The 17,237-nt window shown below is 42.8% G+C and overlaps 1 protein-coding gene across 2 annotated transcripts in view; it reads left to right on the top strand.

Moving 5' to 3' along the window:
* The window catches only part of LOC121582835 (phospholipid phosphatase 1), a 50,982-nt gene that overhangs the window by 25,516 nt on the left and 8,229 nt on the right, over window positions 1-17,237 (top strand). Inside the window, exons 2-3 of one of the 2 annotated variants that reach the window (XM_041898970.1) lie at window positions 469-620; window positions 15,509-15,792. In XM_041898970.1, coding sequence (XP_041754904.1) covers window positions 469-620; window positions 15,509-15,792 — 436 coding nt within the window. The remainder of the gene's footprint in view (window positions 1-468; window positions 621-15,508; window positions 15,793-17,237) is intronic. The other variant, XM_041898969.1, reaches the window with a different exon arrangement.

Genomic DNA, 17,237 nt, shown 5'->3' on the forward strand with positions numbered 1-17,237 from the left:
AATGGGTGAAACTCCCCAAATACAGGTGTGCCAAGCTTGTAGCGTCATACCCAAGAAGACTCAAGGCTGTAATCGCTGCAAAAGGTGCTTCAACAAAGTACTGAGTAAAGGGTCTGAATACCTATGTAAATGTTATAATTTAATACATTTGCAAACATTTCAAAAAACCTGTTTTTGCTTTGTCATTATGGGGTATTGTGTGTAGATTGATGAGGGGGGAAAAAAACGATTTAATCAATTTTAGAATAAGGCTGTAACGTAACAAAATGTGGAAAAAGTCAAGGCGTCTGAATATTTTCCGAATGCACTGTATATGCACAAACTCTACCGAACTGTTTTGGCTGGGAAGCATGCGGATGCCTTTAGACAGGTGTGCACTTTATATGGGTGCGGTTTAAAGAGGGTGTTTAGAGCCTGCTCCTAACCAATTTCTCTTGTTCTGTTTTCTCTCATTTTGCTTTTTGCTAGCTGGACTCCCATTCGCAATACTCACACCGCTACACAATCCCTTCAAACGGGGATTTTTCTGTAACGATGATTCAATCAAGTACCCTCTTAAAGAAGACACCATATCCTATCAGTTGTTAGGTGGAGTTATGATACCCGTCACAGTACTCACTGTAAGTGCACCTGTTTTATGTTCCCTAGATACAGTGGGGGAAAAAAGTATTTAGTCAGCCACCAATTGTGCAAGTTCTCCCACTTAAAAAGATGAGAGGCCTGTAATTTTCATCATAGGTACACGTGAACTATGACAGACAAATTGAGGGAAAAAAATCCTGAAAATCACATTGTAGGATTTTTAATGAATTTATTTGCTAATTATGGTTGAAAATAAGTATTTGGTCACCTACAAACAAGCAAGATTTCTGGCTTTCACAGACCTGTAACTTCTTCTTTAAGAGGCTCCTCTGTCCTCCACTCGTTACCTGTATTAATGGCACCTGTTTGAACTTGTTATCAGTATAAAAGACACCTGTCCACAACCTCAAACAGTCACACTCCAAACTCCACTATGGCCAAGACCAAAGAGCTGTCAAAGGACACCAGAAACAAATTTGTAGACCTGCACCAGGCTGGGAAGACTGAATCTGCAATAGGTAAGCAGCTTGGTTTGAAGAAATCACCTGTGGGAGCAATTATTAGGAAATGGAAGACATACAAGTCCACTGATAATCTCCCTCGATCTGGGGCTCCACGCAAGATCTCACCCCGTGGGGTCAAAATGATCACAAGAACGGTGAGCAAAAATCCCAGAACCAGACGGGGGGGACCTAGTGAATGAGCTGCAGAGAGCTGGGACCAAAGTAACAAAGCCTACCATCAGTAACACACTACGCCGCCAGGGACTCAAATCCTGCAGTGCCAGACGTGTCCCCCTGCTTAAGCCAGTACATGTCCAGGCCCGTCTGAAGTTTGCTAGAGTGCATTTTGATGATCCAGAAGAGGATTGGGAGAATGTCATATGGTCAGATGAAACCAAAATAGAACTTTTTGGTAAAAACTCAACTCGTCGTGTTTGGAGGACAAAGAATGCTGAGTTGCATCCAAAGAACACCATACCTACTGTGAAGCATGGGGGTGGAAACATCATGCTTTGGGGCTGTTTTTCTGCAAAGGGACCAGGACGACTGATCAGTGTAAAGGAAAGAATGAATGGGGCCATGTATCGTGAGATTTTGAGTGAAAACCTCCTTCCATCAGCAAGGGCATTGAAGATGAAACGTGGCTGGGTCTTTCAGCATGACAATGATCCCAAACACACCGCCCGGGCAACGAAGGAGTGGCTTCGTAAGAAACATTTCAAGGTCCTGGAGTGGCCTAGCCAGTCTCCAGATCTCAACCCCATAGAAAATCTTTGGAGGGAGTTGAAAGTCCGTGTTGCCCAGCGACAGCCCCAAATCATCACTGCTCTAGAGGAGATCTGCATGGAGGAATGGGCCAAAATACCAGCAACAGTGTGTGAAAACCTTGTGAAGACTTACAGAAAACGTTTGACCTGTGTCATTGCCAACAAAGGGTATATAACAAAGTATTGAGAAACTTTTGTTATTGACCAAATAGTTATTTTCCACCATAATTTGCAAATAAATTCATAAAAAATCCTACAATGTGATTTTCTGGGGAAAAAAATCTCAATTTGTCTGTCATAGTTGACGTGTACCTATGATGAAAATTACAGGCCTCTCTCATCTTTTTAAGTGGGAGAACTTGCACAATTGGTGGCTGACTAAATACTTTTTTTCCCCACTGTAACTTATGTCTCTTCCTTTCCCAGTCTTAGTGCTTGTCATTAATTTATGCTATACATACATCATTGTAGCAATGATATGTATATAGTTGAACTGCTTGGCTTCATTAATCACATTGTCTATCACTTTCTGTGTGAAAATAAATAAATGGAGCATCATACTCCTCCTTGCAAAAGCAACGCAAACAAACTGATTTGTAATTTGAACTGCATATTTTAGAGATGCTCAAAGTATTACTTGAGAACTGAAAAAGCAAACAAATCCCCAACTCTTGCTAGTTGCTTCTCCATGTACTCATAATCACAAATGTATCAGACCATGGCAGTTGACCGTTAAAGTCCCAGTAATAAAGGCCTCTCCATAAGTCTACTCAGTCTCTATCTGAACAGTACAATAGGAATAGCCAAACTGTCCCTCCCTCTGCCCTCCGAGATTTCTCATGACTCTGGGCCAGTATTCTACTGACTGACCATCTAACATTACATTTTAGTCATTTAGCAGACGCTCTTATCCAGAGCGATGCTGACCACACCGCCCGCGCGAGCATTGCAAAATACATTTACACATACATGTTATTCAATCATTTCATCCAAACTGCTCGCGAGTGTATGCGTAGCCAGGCGCTAAAATAGAACTTGGTTCTATTTTTGATGCTTGACGCGCTGCAAGTCCCTCCTCTCCCATCTCCTCATTGGTTTATAGGAGCATATAACCAGGTGGGTAATTGAAAGATGAACTGAGGTCCACAATCCAGTCAAAGTTGGTTGAAAACCGCCATGTAAAGTCCACAGAAGAAGACTGGAGGAGAAATAACTAGAAACTAACAAGGCTTCCCCTTTTTATCTGTGGATTAATTGTTGGAGTAGAGAACACACGATTTTGTGTGACTCAAAATGGGTCAAAATTCTACAAAGATCCAGAAAAAAAGGCATTTCAGGTAAAATAACAACCCAATGTTTATATTCCAGGACAAATTAGCTAGCAACAGCAAGCTAGCTAGCTAAATATCCATGAATGTTTCATGTGTTTCGACCTGTCCCAAAATGAATATACAGTGAGGGAAAGAAGTATTTGATCCCCTGATGATTTTGTACGTTTGCCCACTGACAAAGACATGATCAGTCTATAATTTTAATGGTAGGTTTATTTGAACAGTGAGAGACAGAATAGCAACAAAAAATACAGAAAAACGCATGTAGAAATTTTTATAAATTGATTTGCATTTTAATGAGGGAAATAAGTATTTGACCCCCTCTCAATCAGAAAGATTTCTGGCTCCCAGGTGTCTTTTATACAGGTAACGAGCTGAGATTAGGAGCACACTCTTGAAGGGAATGCTCCTAATCTCATTTTGTTACCTGTATAAAAGACACCTGTCGACAGAAGTAATCAATCAATCAGATTCCAAACTCTCCACCATGGCCAAGACCAAAGAGCTCTCCAAGGATGTCAGGGACAAGATTGTAGACCTACACAAGGCTGTAATGGGCTACAAGACCATTGCCAAGCAGCTTGGTGAGAAGGTGACAACAGTTGGTGCGATTTTTCGCAAATGGAAGAAACACAAAAGACCTGTCAATCTCCCTCAGCCTGGGGCTCCATGCAAGATCTCACCTCGTGGAGTTGCAATGATTATGAGAATGGTGAGGAATCAGCCCAGAACTACACAGGAGGATCTTGTAAATGATCTCAAGGCAGTTGGGACCATAGTCACCAAGAAAACAATTGGTAACACACTACACCGTGAAGGACTGAAATCCTGCAGCGCCCGCAAGGTCACCCTGCTTAAGAAAGCACATATACAGGCCCATCTGAAGTTTGCCAGTGAACATCTGAATGATTCAGAGGAGAACTGGGTGAAAGTGTTGTGGTCAGATGAGACCAAAATCGAGCTCTTTGCCATCAACTCAACTCGCCGTGTTTGGAGGAGGAGGAATGCTGCCTATGACCCCAAGAACACCATCCCCACCGTCAAACATGGAGGTGAAAACATTATGCTTTGGGGGTATTTTTCTGCTAAGGGGACAGGACAACTTCACCGCATCAAAGGGACGATGGACGGGGCCATGTACCGTCAAATCTTGGGTGAGAACCTCCTTCCCTCAGCCAGGGCATTGAAAATGGGTCGTGGATGGGTATTCCAGCATGACAATGACCCAAAACACATGGCCAAGGCAACAAAGGAGTTGCTCAAGAAGAAGCACATTAAGGTCCTGGAGTGGCCTAGCCAGTCTCCAGACCTTAATCCCATAGAAAATCTGTGGAGGGAGCTGAAGGTTCGAGTTGCCAAATGTCAGCCTCGAAACCTTAATGACTTGGAGAAGATCAGCAAAGAGGAGTGGGACAAAATCCCTCCTGAGATGTGTGCAAACCTGGTGGCCAACAACAAGAAATGTCTGATCTCTCTGTGATTGCCAACAAGGGTTTTGCCACCAAGTACTAAGTCATGTTTTGCAGAGGGGTCAAATACTTATTTCCCTAATTAAAATCCAAATAAATTTATAACATTTTTGACATGCATTTTTCTGGATTTTTTTGTTGTTATTCTGTCTCTCACTGTTCAAATAAACATACCATTAAAATGATAGACTGATCATGTCTTTGTCAGTGGGCAAACGTACAGAATCAGCAGGGGATTAAATACGTTTTTCCCTCACTGTAGTTGGTTCAGAGTTCGTTTTTATACTTCAACCTGCGTGTCCTGATCGTGTCTGGTGTGAACGGACAAAATAAACAAGTGTGCGATGGCACACGCGGACGCGCGCGCCCGGTCTAGTCAGCATGTTAGTATATTGAAGAGTTGTATAGTGAAGAGGCGACTCCGGGATGCTGACCTAGGCAGAGTTGCAAAGAAAAAGTCCAGTGTCTGTGTTCTTTTGCCCATCTTAATCTTTTATATTTATTGGCCAGTCTGAGATACGGCTTTTTCTTTGCAACTCTGCCTAGGTCAGCATCCCGGAGCCGCCTCTTCACTGTTGAGGTTGAGACTGGTGTTTTGTGGGTACTATTTAATTAAGCTGCCAGTTGAGGACCTGTGAGGCGTCTTTCTCAAACTAGACACTAATGTATTTGTCCTCTTGCTCAGTTGTGCACTGGGGCCTCCCTCTCCTCTTTCTATTCTGGTTAGAGCCAGATTGCGCTGTTCTGTGAAGGGAGTAGTACACAGCGTTGTACGAGATCTTCAGTTTCTTGGCAATTTCTTGCATTGAATAGCCTTAATTTAATAAAATAAAAAATAAAAATAAATACAATTTCTCAGAACAAGAATAGACTGACGAGTTTCAGAAGAAAGTTATTTGTTTCTGGCCATTTTGAGCCTGTAATCGAACCCACAATTGCTGATGCTCCAGATACTCAACTAGTCTCAAGAAGGCCAGTTTTATTGCATCTTTAATCAGCACAACCGTTTTCAGCTGTGCTAACATAATTGCAAAAGGGTTTTCTAATGATCAGTTAGCCTTTTAAAATGATAAACTTGGATTAGCAAACACAACGTGCCATTGGACCACAGGACTGATGGTTGCTGATAATGTGCCTCTGTATGCCTATGTACAGTCGTGGTCAAAGGTTTTGAGAATGACAAGTATTGGTCTTCACAAAGTTCACTGCTTCAGTGTTATGAGATATTTATGTTACTATGGTATACTGAAGTATAATTACAAGCATGAAGAGCGTCTGCTAAATGACTAAAATGTTAATGTAATTCCATAAGTGTCAAAGGCTTTTATTGACAATTACATTTAGTTTATGCAAAGAGTCAATATTTACAGTGTTGACCCTTCTTTTTCAAGACCTCTGCAATCCGCCCTGGCATGCTGTCAAGTAACTTCTGGGCCACATCCTGACTGATGGCAGCCCATTCTTGCATAATCAATGCTTGGAGTTTGTGGGTTTTTGTTTGTCCACCCGCCTCTTGAGGATCGACTACAAGTTCTCAATGAGATTAAGGTCTAGGGAGTTTCCTGGCCATGGACCCAAAATGTTGATGTTTTGTTCCCCGAGCCACTTAGTTATCATTTTTGCCTTATGGCAAGGTGCTCCATCATGCTGGAAAAGGCATTGGTCATCACCAAACTGTTCTTGGATGGTTGGGAGAAGTTGCTCTCGGAGGATGTGTTGGTACCATTCTTTATTCATGGCTGTGTTCTTAGGCAAAATTGTGAGTGAGTCCACTCTCTTGGCTGAGAAGCAACCCCACACATGAATGGTCTCAGGATGCTTTACTGTTGGCATGACACAGGACTGATGGTAGCGCTCACCTTGTCTTCTCCGGACAAGGTGTTTTCTGGATGCCCCAAACAATCGGAAAGGGGATTCATCAGAGAAAATGACTTTACCCCAGTCCTCAGCAGTCCAATCCCTGTACCTTTTGCAGAATATCAGGCTGTCCCTGATGTTTTTCCTGGAGAGAAGTGGCTTCTTTGCTGCCCTTCTTGACACCAGGCCATCCTCCAAAAGTCTTTGCCTCACTGTGCGCGCAGATGCACTCACACCTGCCTGCTGCCATTCCTGAGCAAGCTCTGCACTGGTGGTGCCCCGATCCCGCAGCTGAATCAACTTTAGGAGACAGTCCTGGCGCTTGCTGGACTTTCTTGGGCACCCTGACGCCTTCTTCACAACAATTGAACCTTTCTCCTTGAAGTTCCTGATGATCCGATAGATGGTTGATTTAGGTGCAATCTTACTAGCAGCAATATGTTTGCCTGTGAAGCCCTTTTTGTGCAAAGCAATGATGACGGCACGTGTTTCCTTGCAGGTAACCATGGTTAACAGAGGAAGAACAATGATTTCAAGCACCACCCTCCTTTTAAAGCTTCCAGTCTGTTATTCTAACTCAATTAGCATGACAGAGTGATCTCCAGCCTTGTCCTCGTCAACACTCTCACCTGTGTTAACGAGAGAATCACTGACATGATGGCAGCTGGTCCTTTTGTGGCAGGCTGAAATGCAGTGGAAATGTTTTTTGGGGATTAAGTTCATTTTCATGGCAAAGAGGGACTTTGCAATTAATTGCAATTCATCTGATCACTCTTCATGACATTCTGGAGTATATGCAAATTGCCATCATCAAAACTGAGGCAGCAGACTTTGTGAAAATTAGTATTTGTGTCATTCTCAAAACTTTTGACCACGACTGTACTAAGTACATGGCTATTTTATAGAAAATCAGCCATTTACAACATTAACAATGTCTACACTTTATTTCTGATCAATATTATGTTATTTTAATGGACAAATGTTTTTGCTATATATATATAGTGCCTTCGGAAAGTAATCAGACCCTTGACTTTTTCCACATTTTGTTACGTTACAGCCTTATTCTAAAATGGATTTTAAAAAAATTATTCCTCATCAATCTACACACAATACCCTATAATGACAAAGCGAAAACAGGTTTTTAGAAATTTTTGCAAATGTATTAAACCTTAAAAACAGAAACCATATTTACATACAGTGGGGAAAAAAAGTATTTAGTCAGTCACCAATTGTGCAAGTTCTCCCACTTAAAAAGATGAGAGAGGCCTGTAATTTTCATCATAGGTACACGTCAACTATGACAGACAAAATGAGAAAAGAAAATCCAGAAAATCACATTGTAGAATTTTTTATGAATATATTTGCAAATTATGGTGGAAAATAAGTATTTGGTCAATAACAAAAGTTTCTCAATACTTTGTTATATACCCTTTGTTGGCAATGACACAGGTCAAACGTTTTCTGTAAGTCTTCACAAGGTTTTCACACACTGTTGCTGGTATTTTGGCCCTTTCCTCCATGCAGATCTCCTCTAGAGCAGTGATGTTTTGGGGCTGTCGCTGGGCAACACAGACTTTCATCTCCCTCCAAAGATTTTCTATTGGGTTGAGATCTGGAGACTGGCTAGGCCACTCCAGGACCTTGAAATGCTTCTTACGAAGCCACTCCTTCGTTGCCCGGGCGGTGTGTTTGGGATCATTGTCATGCTGAAAGACCCAGCCACGTTTCATCTTCAATGCCCTTGCTGATGGAAGGAGGTTTTCACTCAAAATCTCATGATACATGGCCCCATTCATTCTTTCCTTTACACGGATCAGTCATCCTGGTCCCTTTGCAGAAAAACAGCCCCAAAGCATGATGTTTCCACCCCCATGCTTCACAGTAGGTATGGTGTTAAGAGCGTCTGCTAAATGACTAAAATGTAAATGTAATGTAAATGTGTTCTTTGGATGCAACTCAGCATTCTTTGTCCTCCAAACACGACGAGTTGAGTTTTTACCAAAAAGTTCTATTTTGGTTTCATCTGACCATATGACATTCTCCCAATCCTCTTCTGGATCATACAAATGCACTCTAGCAAACTTCAGACGGGCCTGGACATGTACTGGCTTAAGCAGGGGGACACGTCTGGCACTGCAGGATTTTAGTCCCTGGCGGCGTAGTGTGTTACTGATTGTAGGCTTTGTTACTTTGGTCCCAGCTCTCTGCAGGTCATTCACTAGGTCCCCCCGTGTGGTTCTGGGATTTTTGCTCACCGTTCTTGTGATCATTTTGACCCCACGGGGTGAGATCTTGCGTGGAGCCCCAGATCGAGGGAGATTATCAGTGGTCTTGTATGTCTTCCATTTCCTAATAATTGCTCCCACAGTTGATTTCTTTAAACCAAGCTGCTTACCTGTTGCAGAATCAGTCTTCCCAGCCTGGTGCAGGTCTACAATTTTGTTTCTGGTGTCCTTTGACAGCTCTTTGGTCTTGGCCATTGTGGAGTTTGGAGTGTGACTGTTTGAGGTTGTGGACAGGTGTCTTTTATACTGATAACAAGTTCAAACAGGTGCCATTAATACAGGTAACGAGTGGAGGACAGAGGAGCCTCTTAAAGAATAAGTTACAGATCTGTGAGAGCCAGAAATCTTGCTTGTTTGTAGATGACCAAATACTTATTTTCCACCATAATTTGCAAATAAATTCATAAAAGATCCTACAATGTGATTTTCTGGATTTTTTTCTCTCAATTTGTCTGTCATAGTTGACGTGTACCTATGATGAAAATTACAGGCCTCTCTCATCTTTTTAAGTGGGAGAACTTGCACAATTGGTGGCTGACTAAATACTTTTTTCCCCACTGTAAGTATTCAGACCCTTTGCTATGAGACTCGAAATTGAGCTCAGGTGCATCCTGTTTCCATTGATCATCCTTGATGTTTCTCTAACTTAATTGGACATGATTAGGAAAGGCACACACCTGTCTATATAAAGGTCCCACAGTTGACAGTGAATGTCAGAATAAAGACCAAGACATGAGGTCGAAGGATTTGTCTGTAGAGCTCCGAGACAGGATTGTGTCGAGGCACAAATCTGGGGAAGGGTACCAAAACATTTCTGCAGCATTGAATGTCCCCAAGAACACAGTGGCCTTCATCATTCTTAAATGGAAGAAGTTTGGAACCACCAAGACTCTTCCTAGGCCTGGCCTCCCGGCCAAACTGAGCAATCGGGGGAGAAGGGCCTTGGTCAGCGAGGTGACCAAGAACCCGGTGGTCACTATGAAAGAGCTCCAGAGTTCCTCTGTGGAGATGGGAGAACCTTCCAGAAGGACAACCATCTCTGTAGCACTCCACCAATCAGGCCTTTATGGTAGAGTGGCCAGACAGAAGCCACTCCTCAGTAAAAGGCACATGACAGCCCGCTTGGAGTTTGCCAAAAGGCACCTAAAGACTCTCAGACCATGAGAAACAAGATTCTCTGGTATGATGAAACCAAGATTGAACTCTTTGGCCTGAATGCCAAGCGTCACGTCTGGAGGAAACCTGGCACCATCCCTACGGTGAAGCATGGTGGTGGTAGCATCATGCTGTGGGTATGTTTTTCAGCGGCAGGGACTGAGAGACTAGTCAGGATAAAGGGACAGATGAACGGAGCAAAGTACACAGAGATCCTCGATGAAAACCTGCTCCAGAGCGCTCAGGACCTCAGACTGGGATGAAGGTTCACCTTCCAACAGGACAATGACCCTAAGCACACAGCCAAGACAACGCAGGAGTGGCTTCAGGACAAGTCTCTGAATGTCCTTGAGTGGCCCGGACTTGAACCCGATCAAACATCTCTGGAGAGACCTGAAAATAGCTTTGCAACCTGACAGAGCTTGAGAGGATCTGCAGAGAAGAATGGGAGAAGCTTCCCAAATATAGGTGTGCCAAGCTTGTAGCGTCATACCAAAGAAGACTCGAGGCTGTAATCGCTGCCAACGGTGCTTCAACAAAGAGTGAAGGGTCTGAATACTTATGTAAATATTTGCTTCTATAAACCTGTTTTTGCTTTGTCATAATGGGGTATTGTGTGTGGATTGATGAGGGGGGAAAAACAGTTTAATCAATTTTAGAATAAGGCTGTAACGTAACAAAGTGGAAAAAGTCAAGGGGTCTGAATACTTTCCGAATGCAGATGTATGTATGTATGTATGTGCATTTTATATATATATATATATATACACTGCTCAAAAAAATTAAGGGAACACTTAAACAACACAATGTAACTCCAAGTCAATCACACTTCTGTGAAATCAAACTGTCCACTTAGGAAGCAACACTGATTGACAATAAATGTCACATGCTGTTGTGCAAATGGAATAGACAACAGGTGGAAATTGTAGGCAATTAGCAAGACACCCCCAATAAAGGAATGGTTCTGCAAGTGGTGACCACAGACCACTTCTCAGTTCCTATGCTTCCTGGCTGATGTTTTGGTCACTTTTGAATGCTGGCGGTGCTTTCACTCTAGTGGTAGCATGAGACGGAGTCTACAACCCACACAAGTGGCTCAGGTAGTGCAGCTCATCCAGGATGGCACATCAATGCGAGCTGTGGCAAGAAGGTTTGCTGTGTCTGTCAGCGTAGTGTCCAGAGCATGGAGGCGCTACCAGGAGACAGGCCAGTACATCAGGAGACGTGGAGGAGGCCGTAGGAGGGCAACAACCCAGCAGCAGGACCGCTACCTCCGCCTTTGTGCAAGGAGGAGTAGGAGGAGCACTGCCAGAGCCCTGCAAAATGACCTCCAGCAGGCCACAAATGTGCATGTGTCTGCTCAAATGGTCAGAAACAGACTCCATGAGGGTGGTATGAGGGCCCGACGTCCACAGGTGGGGGGTTGTGCTTACAGCCCAACACCGTGCAGGACGTTTGGCATTTGCCAGAGAACACCAAGATTGGCAAATTCGCCACTGGCGCCCTGTGCTCTTCACAGATGAAAGCAGGTTCACACTGAGCACATGTGACAGTCTGGAGACACCGTGGAGAACGTTCTGCTGCCTGCAACATCCTCCAACATGACCAGTTTGGTGGTGGGTCAGTCATGGTGTGGGGTGGCATTTCTTTGGGGGGCCGCACAGCCCTCCATGTGCTCGCAGAGGTATCCTGACTGCCATTAGGTACCGAAATGAGATCCTCAGACCCCTTGTGAGACCATATGCTGGTGCGGTTGGCCCTGGGTTCCTCCTAATGCAAGACAATGCTAGACCTCATGTGGCTGGAGTGTGTCAGCAGTTCCTGCAAGAGGAAGGCATTGATGATATGGACCGCCCGTTCCCCAGACCTGAATCCAATTGAGCACATCTGGGACATCATGTCTCGCTCCATCCACCAACGCCACGTTGCACCACAGACTGTCCAGGAGTTGGGGGATGCTTTAGTCCAGGTCTGGGAGGAGATCCCTCAGGAGACCATCCGCCACCTCATCAGGAGCATGCCCAGGCGTTGTAGGGAGGTCATACAGGCACGTGGAGGCCACACACACTACTGAGCCTCATTTTGACTTGTTTTAAGGACATTACATCGAAGTTGGATCAGCCTGTAGTGTGGTTTTCCACTTTAATTTTGAGGGTGACTCCAAATCCAGACCTCCATGGGTTGATAAATTTGATTTCCATTGATAATTTTTGTGTGATTTTGTTGTCAGCACATTCAACTATGTAAAGAAAAAAGTATTTAATAAGATTATTTCATTCATTCAGATCTAGGATGTGTTGTTTAAGTGTTCCCTTTATTTTTTTGAGCAGTGTATATTCACTCACTCACTACCGGTCAAAAGTTTTAGAACACCTACTCATTCCAGGGTTTTTCTTTATTTTTACTATATTCTACATTGTAGAATAATAGTGAAGATGTCAAAACTATGAAAATACACATATGGAATCATGTAGTAACCAAAAAAATAAATTTGAGATTCTTCAAATAGCCACCCTTTGCCTTGATGACAGCTTTGCACACTCTTGGCATTCTCTCAACCAGCTTCACCTGGAATGCTTTTCCAACAGTCTTGAAGGAGTTCCCACATATGCTGAGCACTTGTTGGCTGCTTTTCCTTCACTCTGCTTTCCGACTCATCCCAAACTATCTCAATTTGGTTGAGGTCGGGGGATTGTGGAAGCCAGGTCATCTGATGCAGCACTCCCTCACTCTCCTTCTTGGTAAAATAGCCCTTACACAGCCTGGAGGTGTGATGGGTCATTGAACCTGTTGAAAAACAAATGATAGTCCCACTAAGCCCAAACCAGATGGGATGGCATATCGCTGCAGAATGCTGTGGTAGCCATGCTGGTTAAGTGTGCTTTGAATTCTAAATGAATCACTGACAGTGTGACCAGCAAAGCACCCCCACACCATAACACCTCGTCCTCCATGCTTCACGTGGGAAATACACATGTGGAGATCATCCGTTCACCCACACCGCGTCTCACAAAGAAACAGCAGTTGGAACCAAAAATCTCAAATTTGGACTCCAGACCAAAGTACAGATTTCCACTGGTCTAATGTCCATTGCTCGGTTTTCTTGGCCTAAGCAAGTCTCTTCTTCTTATTGGTGTCCTTTAGTAGTGGTTTCTTTGCAGCAATTCGACCAAGAAGGCCTGATTCACACAGTCTCCTCTGAACAGTTGATGTTGAGATGTGTCTGTTACTTGAACTCTGAAGCATTTATTTGGGCTGCAATTTCTGAGGCTGGTAACCAATTAACTTATCCTCTGCAGCAGAGGTAACTCTGGGTCTTCCATTCCTGTGGCGGTTCTCATGAGAGCCAGTTTCATCATAGCGCTTGATGGTTTTTGCAACTGCACTTGAAGAAACTTTCAAAGTTCTTGAAATGTTCCAGATTGACTGACCTTCATGTCTTAAAGTAATGATGGACTGTCATTTCTCTTTGCTTATTTGAGCTGTTCTTGCCTTAATATGGACTTGGTCTTTTACCAAATAGGGCTATCTTCTGTATACAACCCCTACCTTGTCACAACACAACTGATTGGCTCAAACACATTAAGAAGGAAAGAAATTCCACAAATTAACTTTTAACATGGCACACCTGTTAATTGAAATGCATTCCAGGTGACTACCTCATGAAGCTGGTTGAGAGAATGCCAAGAGTGTGCAAAGCTGTCATCAAGGTAAAGGGTGGCTATTTGAAGAATCTCAAATATAAAATATATTTTGATTTGTTTAACACTTTTTTGGTTACTACATGATTCCATATGTGTTATTTCATAGTTTTGATGTCTTCTCTATTATTCTACAATGTAGAAAATAGTAAAAATAATGAAAAACCCTTGAATGAGTAGGTGTTCTAAAACGTTTGAACGTGTGTGTGTGTATGTATGTATGTATGTGTGTGTATATATATATATATATATATATATATATATATATATATATATATATATATATATATATATATATATTACTTTTTTTATTTTAGGAACTCAATCCGGCTTTAAACGTACTCTTGTTGGGTAGTGCATCATCAGTTCGTCTTGTCATGTTAGTCATTGCTTACCTTAGAGCTATTTATAACTTGTCAGAAATGTCCAGATCAACTAGCCCATGTCAGCTAATGTTTTCTGTGGGGTGGGGGGGTTTAGCCCATAGATATTGTTGTAATTTTTTTGTCACTCAAATATCACATGAATACACATTAGACATGGCAAAATGTATAGAATTGCAAGAAAATTAGTTTTAAAACTGCAACATTTTCTTTGCACCCCATGACAAAATGTGTAGAATTGCAGGAAATAAGCTTTAAACCTGGGAAATTTCTCTCCACCAACGAGGGGTGTGAACAGTTTGTCATGAACAGTGCTTGTGCCCATAGAAATAGACGTGACGTGACACACAGGGTGGGTGCTGGATGTTCCCCAATGCTGAAAGGGAGGCTCCCGAGTGAAAAGGTTTGGGAACCCCAGGTCAAAAAGACAACTGATCCTATCAGCACTCCTACTCTGAGACTTTGTGAATATGGGCCAGATAGATACCAGTAAAAATGCCTAAATGAGGCACTATAGGAGCCTTTTTGCAGCTGTTATCAAGTCTACTTATCAAGTCCTGGTTTTGCAAAATCAAAAAGCTTTTTAGTTCCATTAAATTTACATAAAACAGAAAAATGGTAAAAGACAATGTTTCACATCCCATGGTCCACATACATTTCCAGTCAGTCAGTGCAATTGTACTCTGCAAGTAGAAACCCTCACACAGGATGTAACTCATTTACAGGTCATGAATGAAAGTTGGGGACTCCCTCCTCTATCATCAAGACAGTTCCTCGACCATTCCTTCACACACAAAGGCTTTCAGGTTATGACTTGATTGCATCTGTGTCATGGTGGTAATTACCCTTGACATTTAAACAGTTGAACAGTCAACCGTTATCAGGGCAACACCCACCTCTTGAGAGTGTAGAGTACAGTAGTAAGCGTATGTTAATATTGTAGTTATAGGCCTATTTCCAGATAGGGGAATGTCAATACACTCCCAGATAACTGCTTATGCTTTCAGGTCCATTGTCACACAGTGTGGTAGAGAGGTGTGAGTCAGAAAGTAGTCCACACTATTTTAGAAGAACATGACATTAAAAAGACCCACTTCCCCAACCGTCCACAATGTTTAAATGACGCGTGTTTGTTGCACTCAACATGGTCTCAATCGTTTCTACCGTTGACACACATTTTACCACATAGTGAAATCTTATAAGGGAACATGTTAAGTTTAGCCGCTCATTGTGATATTTCCCCTTTTAAAAAGGTCTTTACTCATTTTACTTTAGACATGTTTCTCAGTGGACATCCTTGTTAGGCCTTTATAATATATTAACTCAGATGGACATTCCTCAAAAAATACCTGTAATTGTAATGACTTTGACATAAATTACAATACTAATGTGCAAATACTGTAACTTTAAGCTGTGAGGGACCAGTAAGTGATCTAACCTCTACCCGTCTACTTCCTCTCCTCCCTTCCTCACAGATGGTCTTTGGAGAGTGCCTTTCAGTCTATCTAAAGCACATCAAATCAAAGTCCTCTTTCAGCAACATGTATGTGGCCAGTGTTTACAAAGCCATCGGCACCTTCGTGTTCGGGGCTGCCATGAGCCAATCGCTCACTGACATCGCCAAGTATTCGATTGGTCGGCTGCGACCTCACTTCCTGGACGTGTGCAAGCCCGACTGGAAGCTGATCAACTGCACGGCAGGTGCCTACATCGAGGACTTCACCTGCACCGGGGATACGCACATGGTCAACGAGGCCAGGTGGGTGTTGTTGAGGGGAAACTGACAGTTGGGCCCTTCTAACCCTTCAGTATTTACAGATCGGGTGGGTATAAGGCATATCTGATGAGTCTGGAAAGGTATAGGCAGTGAAGTGGTGAAGCTTCCATCTTATGCCTAAAAGGTTTTGCACGGTCAATCCGAAGTCTGCAGTGGCTGTACAGCATTTACTGTGATGCAGCCTCCGTAGAAGTCGGAGCATTCATACTTCTGCACCGCACCACTCGTAGTGATTCAGGGCTAATCTCTATAGCCATCCAGCTAATTACAAGCAACTGGCTAAATGAAAAGACAAGACCTTAACTCTTCTGAGATGTTGGAGTCTGTTTTCCGGTGCTTGACATAGATCAGCCAAGATAGCATGAAGTAAAAAGACTGCACTGTTTTCCCACCTGCATCTCCATCCCGAATCGCCCCAAAATGTGCCTACATTTAGGCTGTTCATTACACACTATGTTGAGGTAAAAATCGGAGTATAATGCTTAAATGCATGTCAGCCCCAATATATGTTCATGTCATCGTCAATCAACTGCATTACAGTTAAAAACGACTTTGACTACCACCACCGATTTCTGTATGCTAGCTATGCTACCAGCTTATACGAATGGGTGTTAGCGTTTAGCAGTCACTTTTTCTAAACCTGAAAAGGGACAACTTCTAAATGTTATGCAGCGAAAACAGCCAAATATATCCAAATCGAATTTTAGTAACCACATTGTGGGCCTGTTACAATACATCAACCATGACGGATTTGACAAAAATCCACTTTGTTAGATAAGATTTGTTGAAAGTGCGCCAATCCAGCGTCCTCCTATCCCCCACGGTCTGCATTCCATTGACCTCTTTACCGCATCTACCCCCATTACCTCCCTGATCTCTTTCCAGGAGTTCAAATTCATTTTAGTGTCTTAGAAATCCCTACACGAGGTATCATAAAATGTGTTTTATTTGTGAACTTGTTTGATAGCCTTTTGTCAAATTTCTCCATGTTTGTTGTCAAGGAAGTTAGTTTGTGTTTATACAGGATGTACCGCCCCCACCTACCGTCAACCAATCATGTCAATGCGGAGCTATACGGAGCTCTCTGCATTGTTACAAAATTTGGGAGGCGCACAGCGATGCGGTACAGAGCTCGATTTGGCCTCCGCAAGCCTCTGGAGGCTCCGCAATTGTGTCACACCCTCCGTACAGCATTGTTGGATCAAGCATAAATTGACTTTTACAGCTCTGCAAACATCAAAGGAAGGGGTAAGGAACGATTTGGGAAAGGCTGGGATGCTTGTTACAAATCGTCTGACTCAATTATGATATCACTGAAATATAATATCTCCTGCTTTACTGCTGATAATGTTCTGTTCATAGAAATAGAATCCAATAGGTATGGTTCTGATATGCTGAGTGCTGACCATGAGATCATTGTTGAGTAA

The sequence above is a fragment of the Coregonus clupeaformis genome, chromosome 15 (assembly GCF_020615455.1).
Source record: "Coregonus clupeaformis isolate EN_2021a chromosome 15, ASM2061545v1, whole genome shotgun sequence".
NCBI lineage: Eukaryota > Metazoa > Chordata > Actinopteri > Salmoniformes > Salmonidae > Coregonus > Coregonus clupeaformis.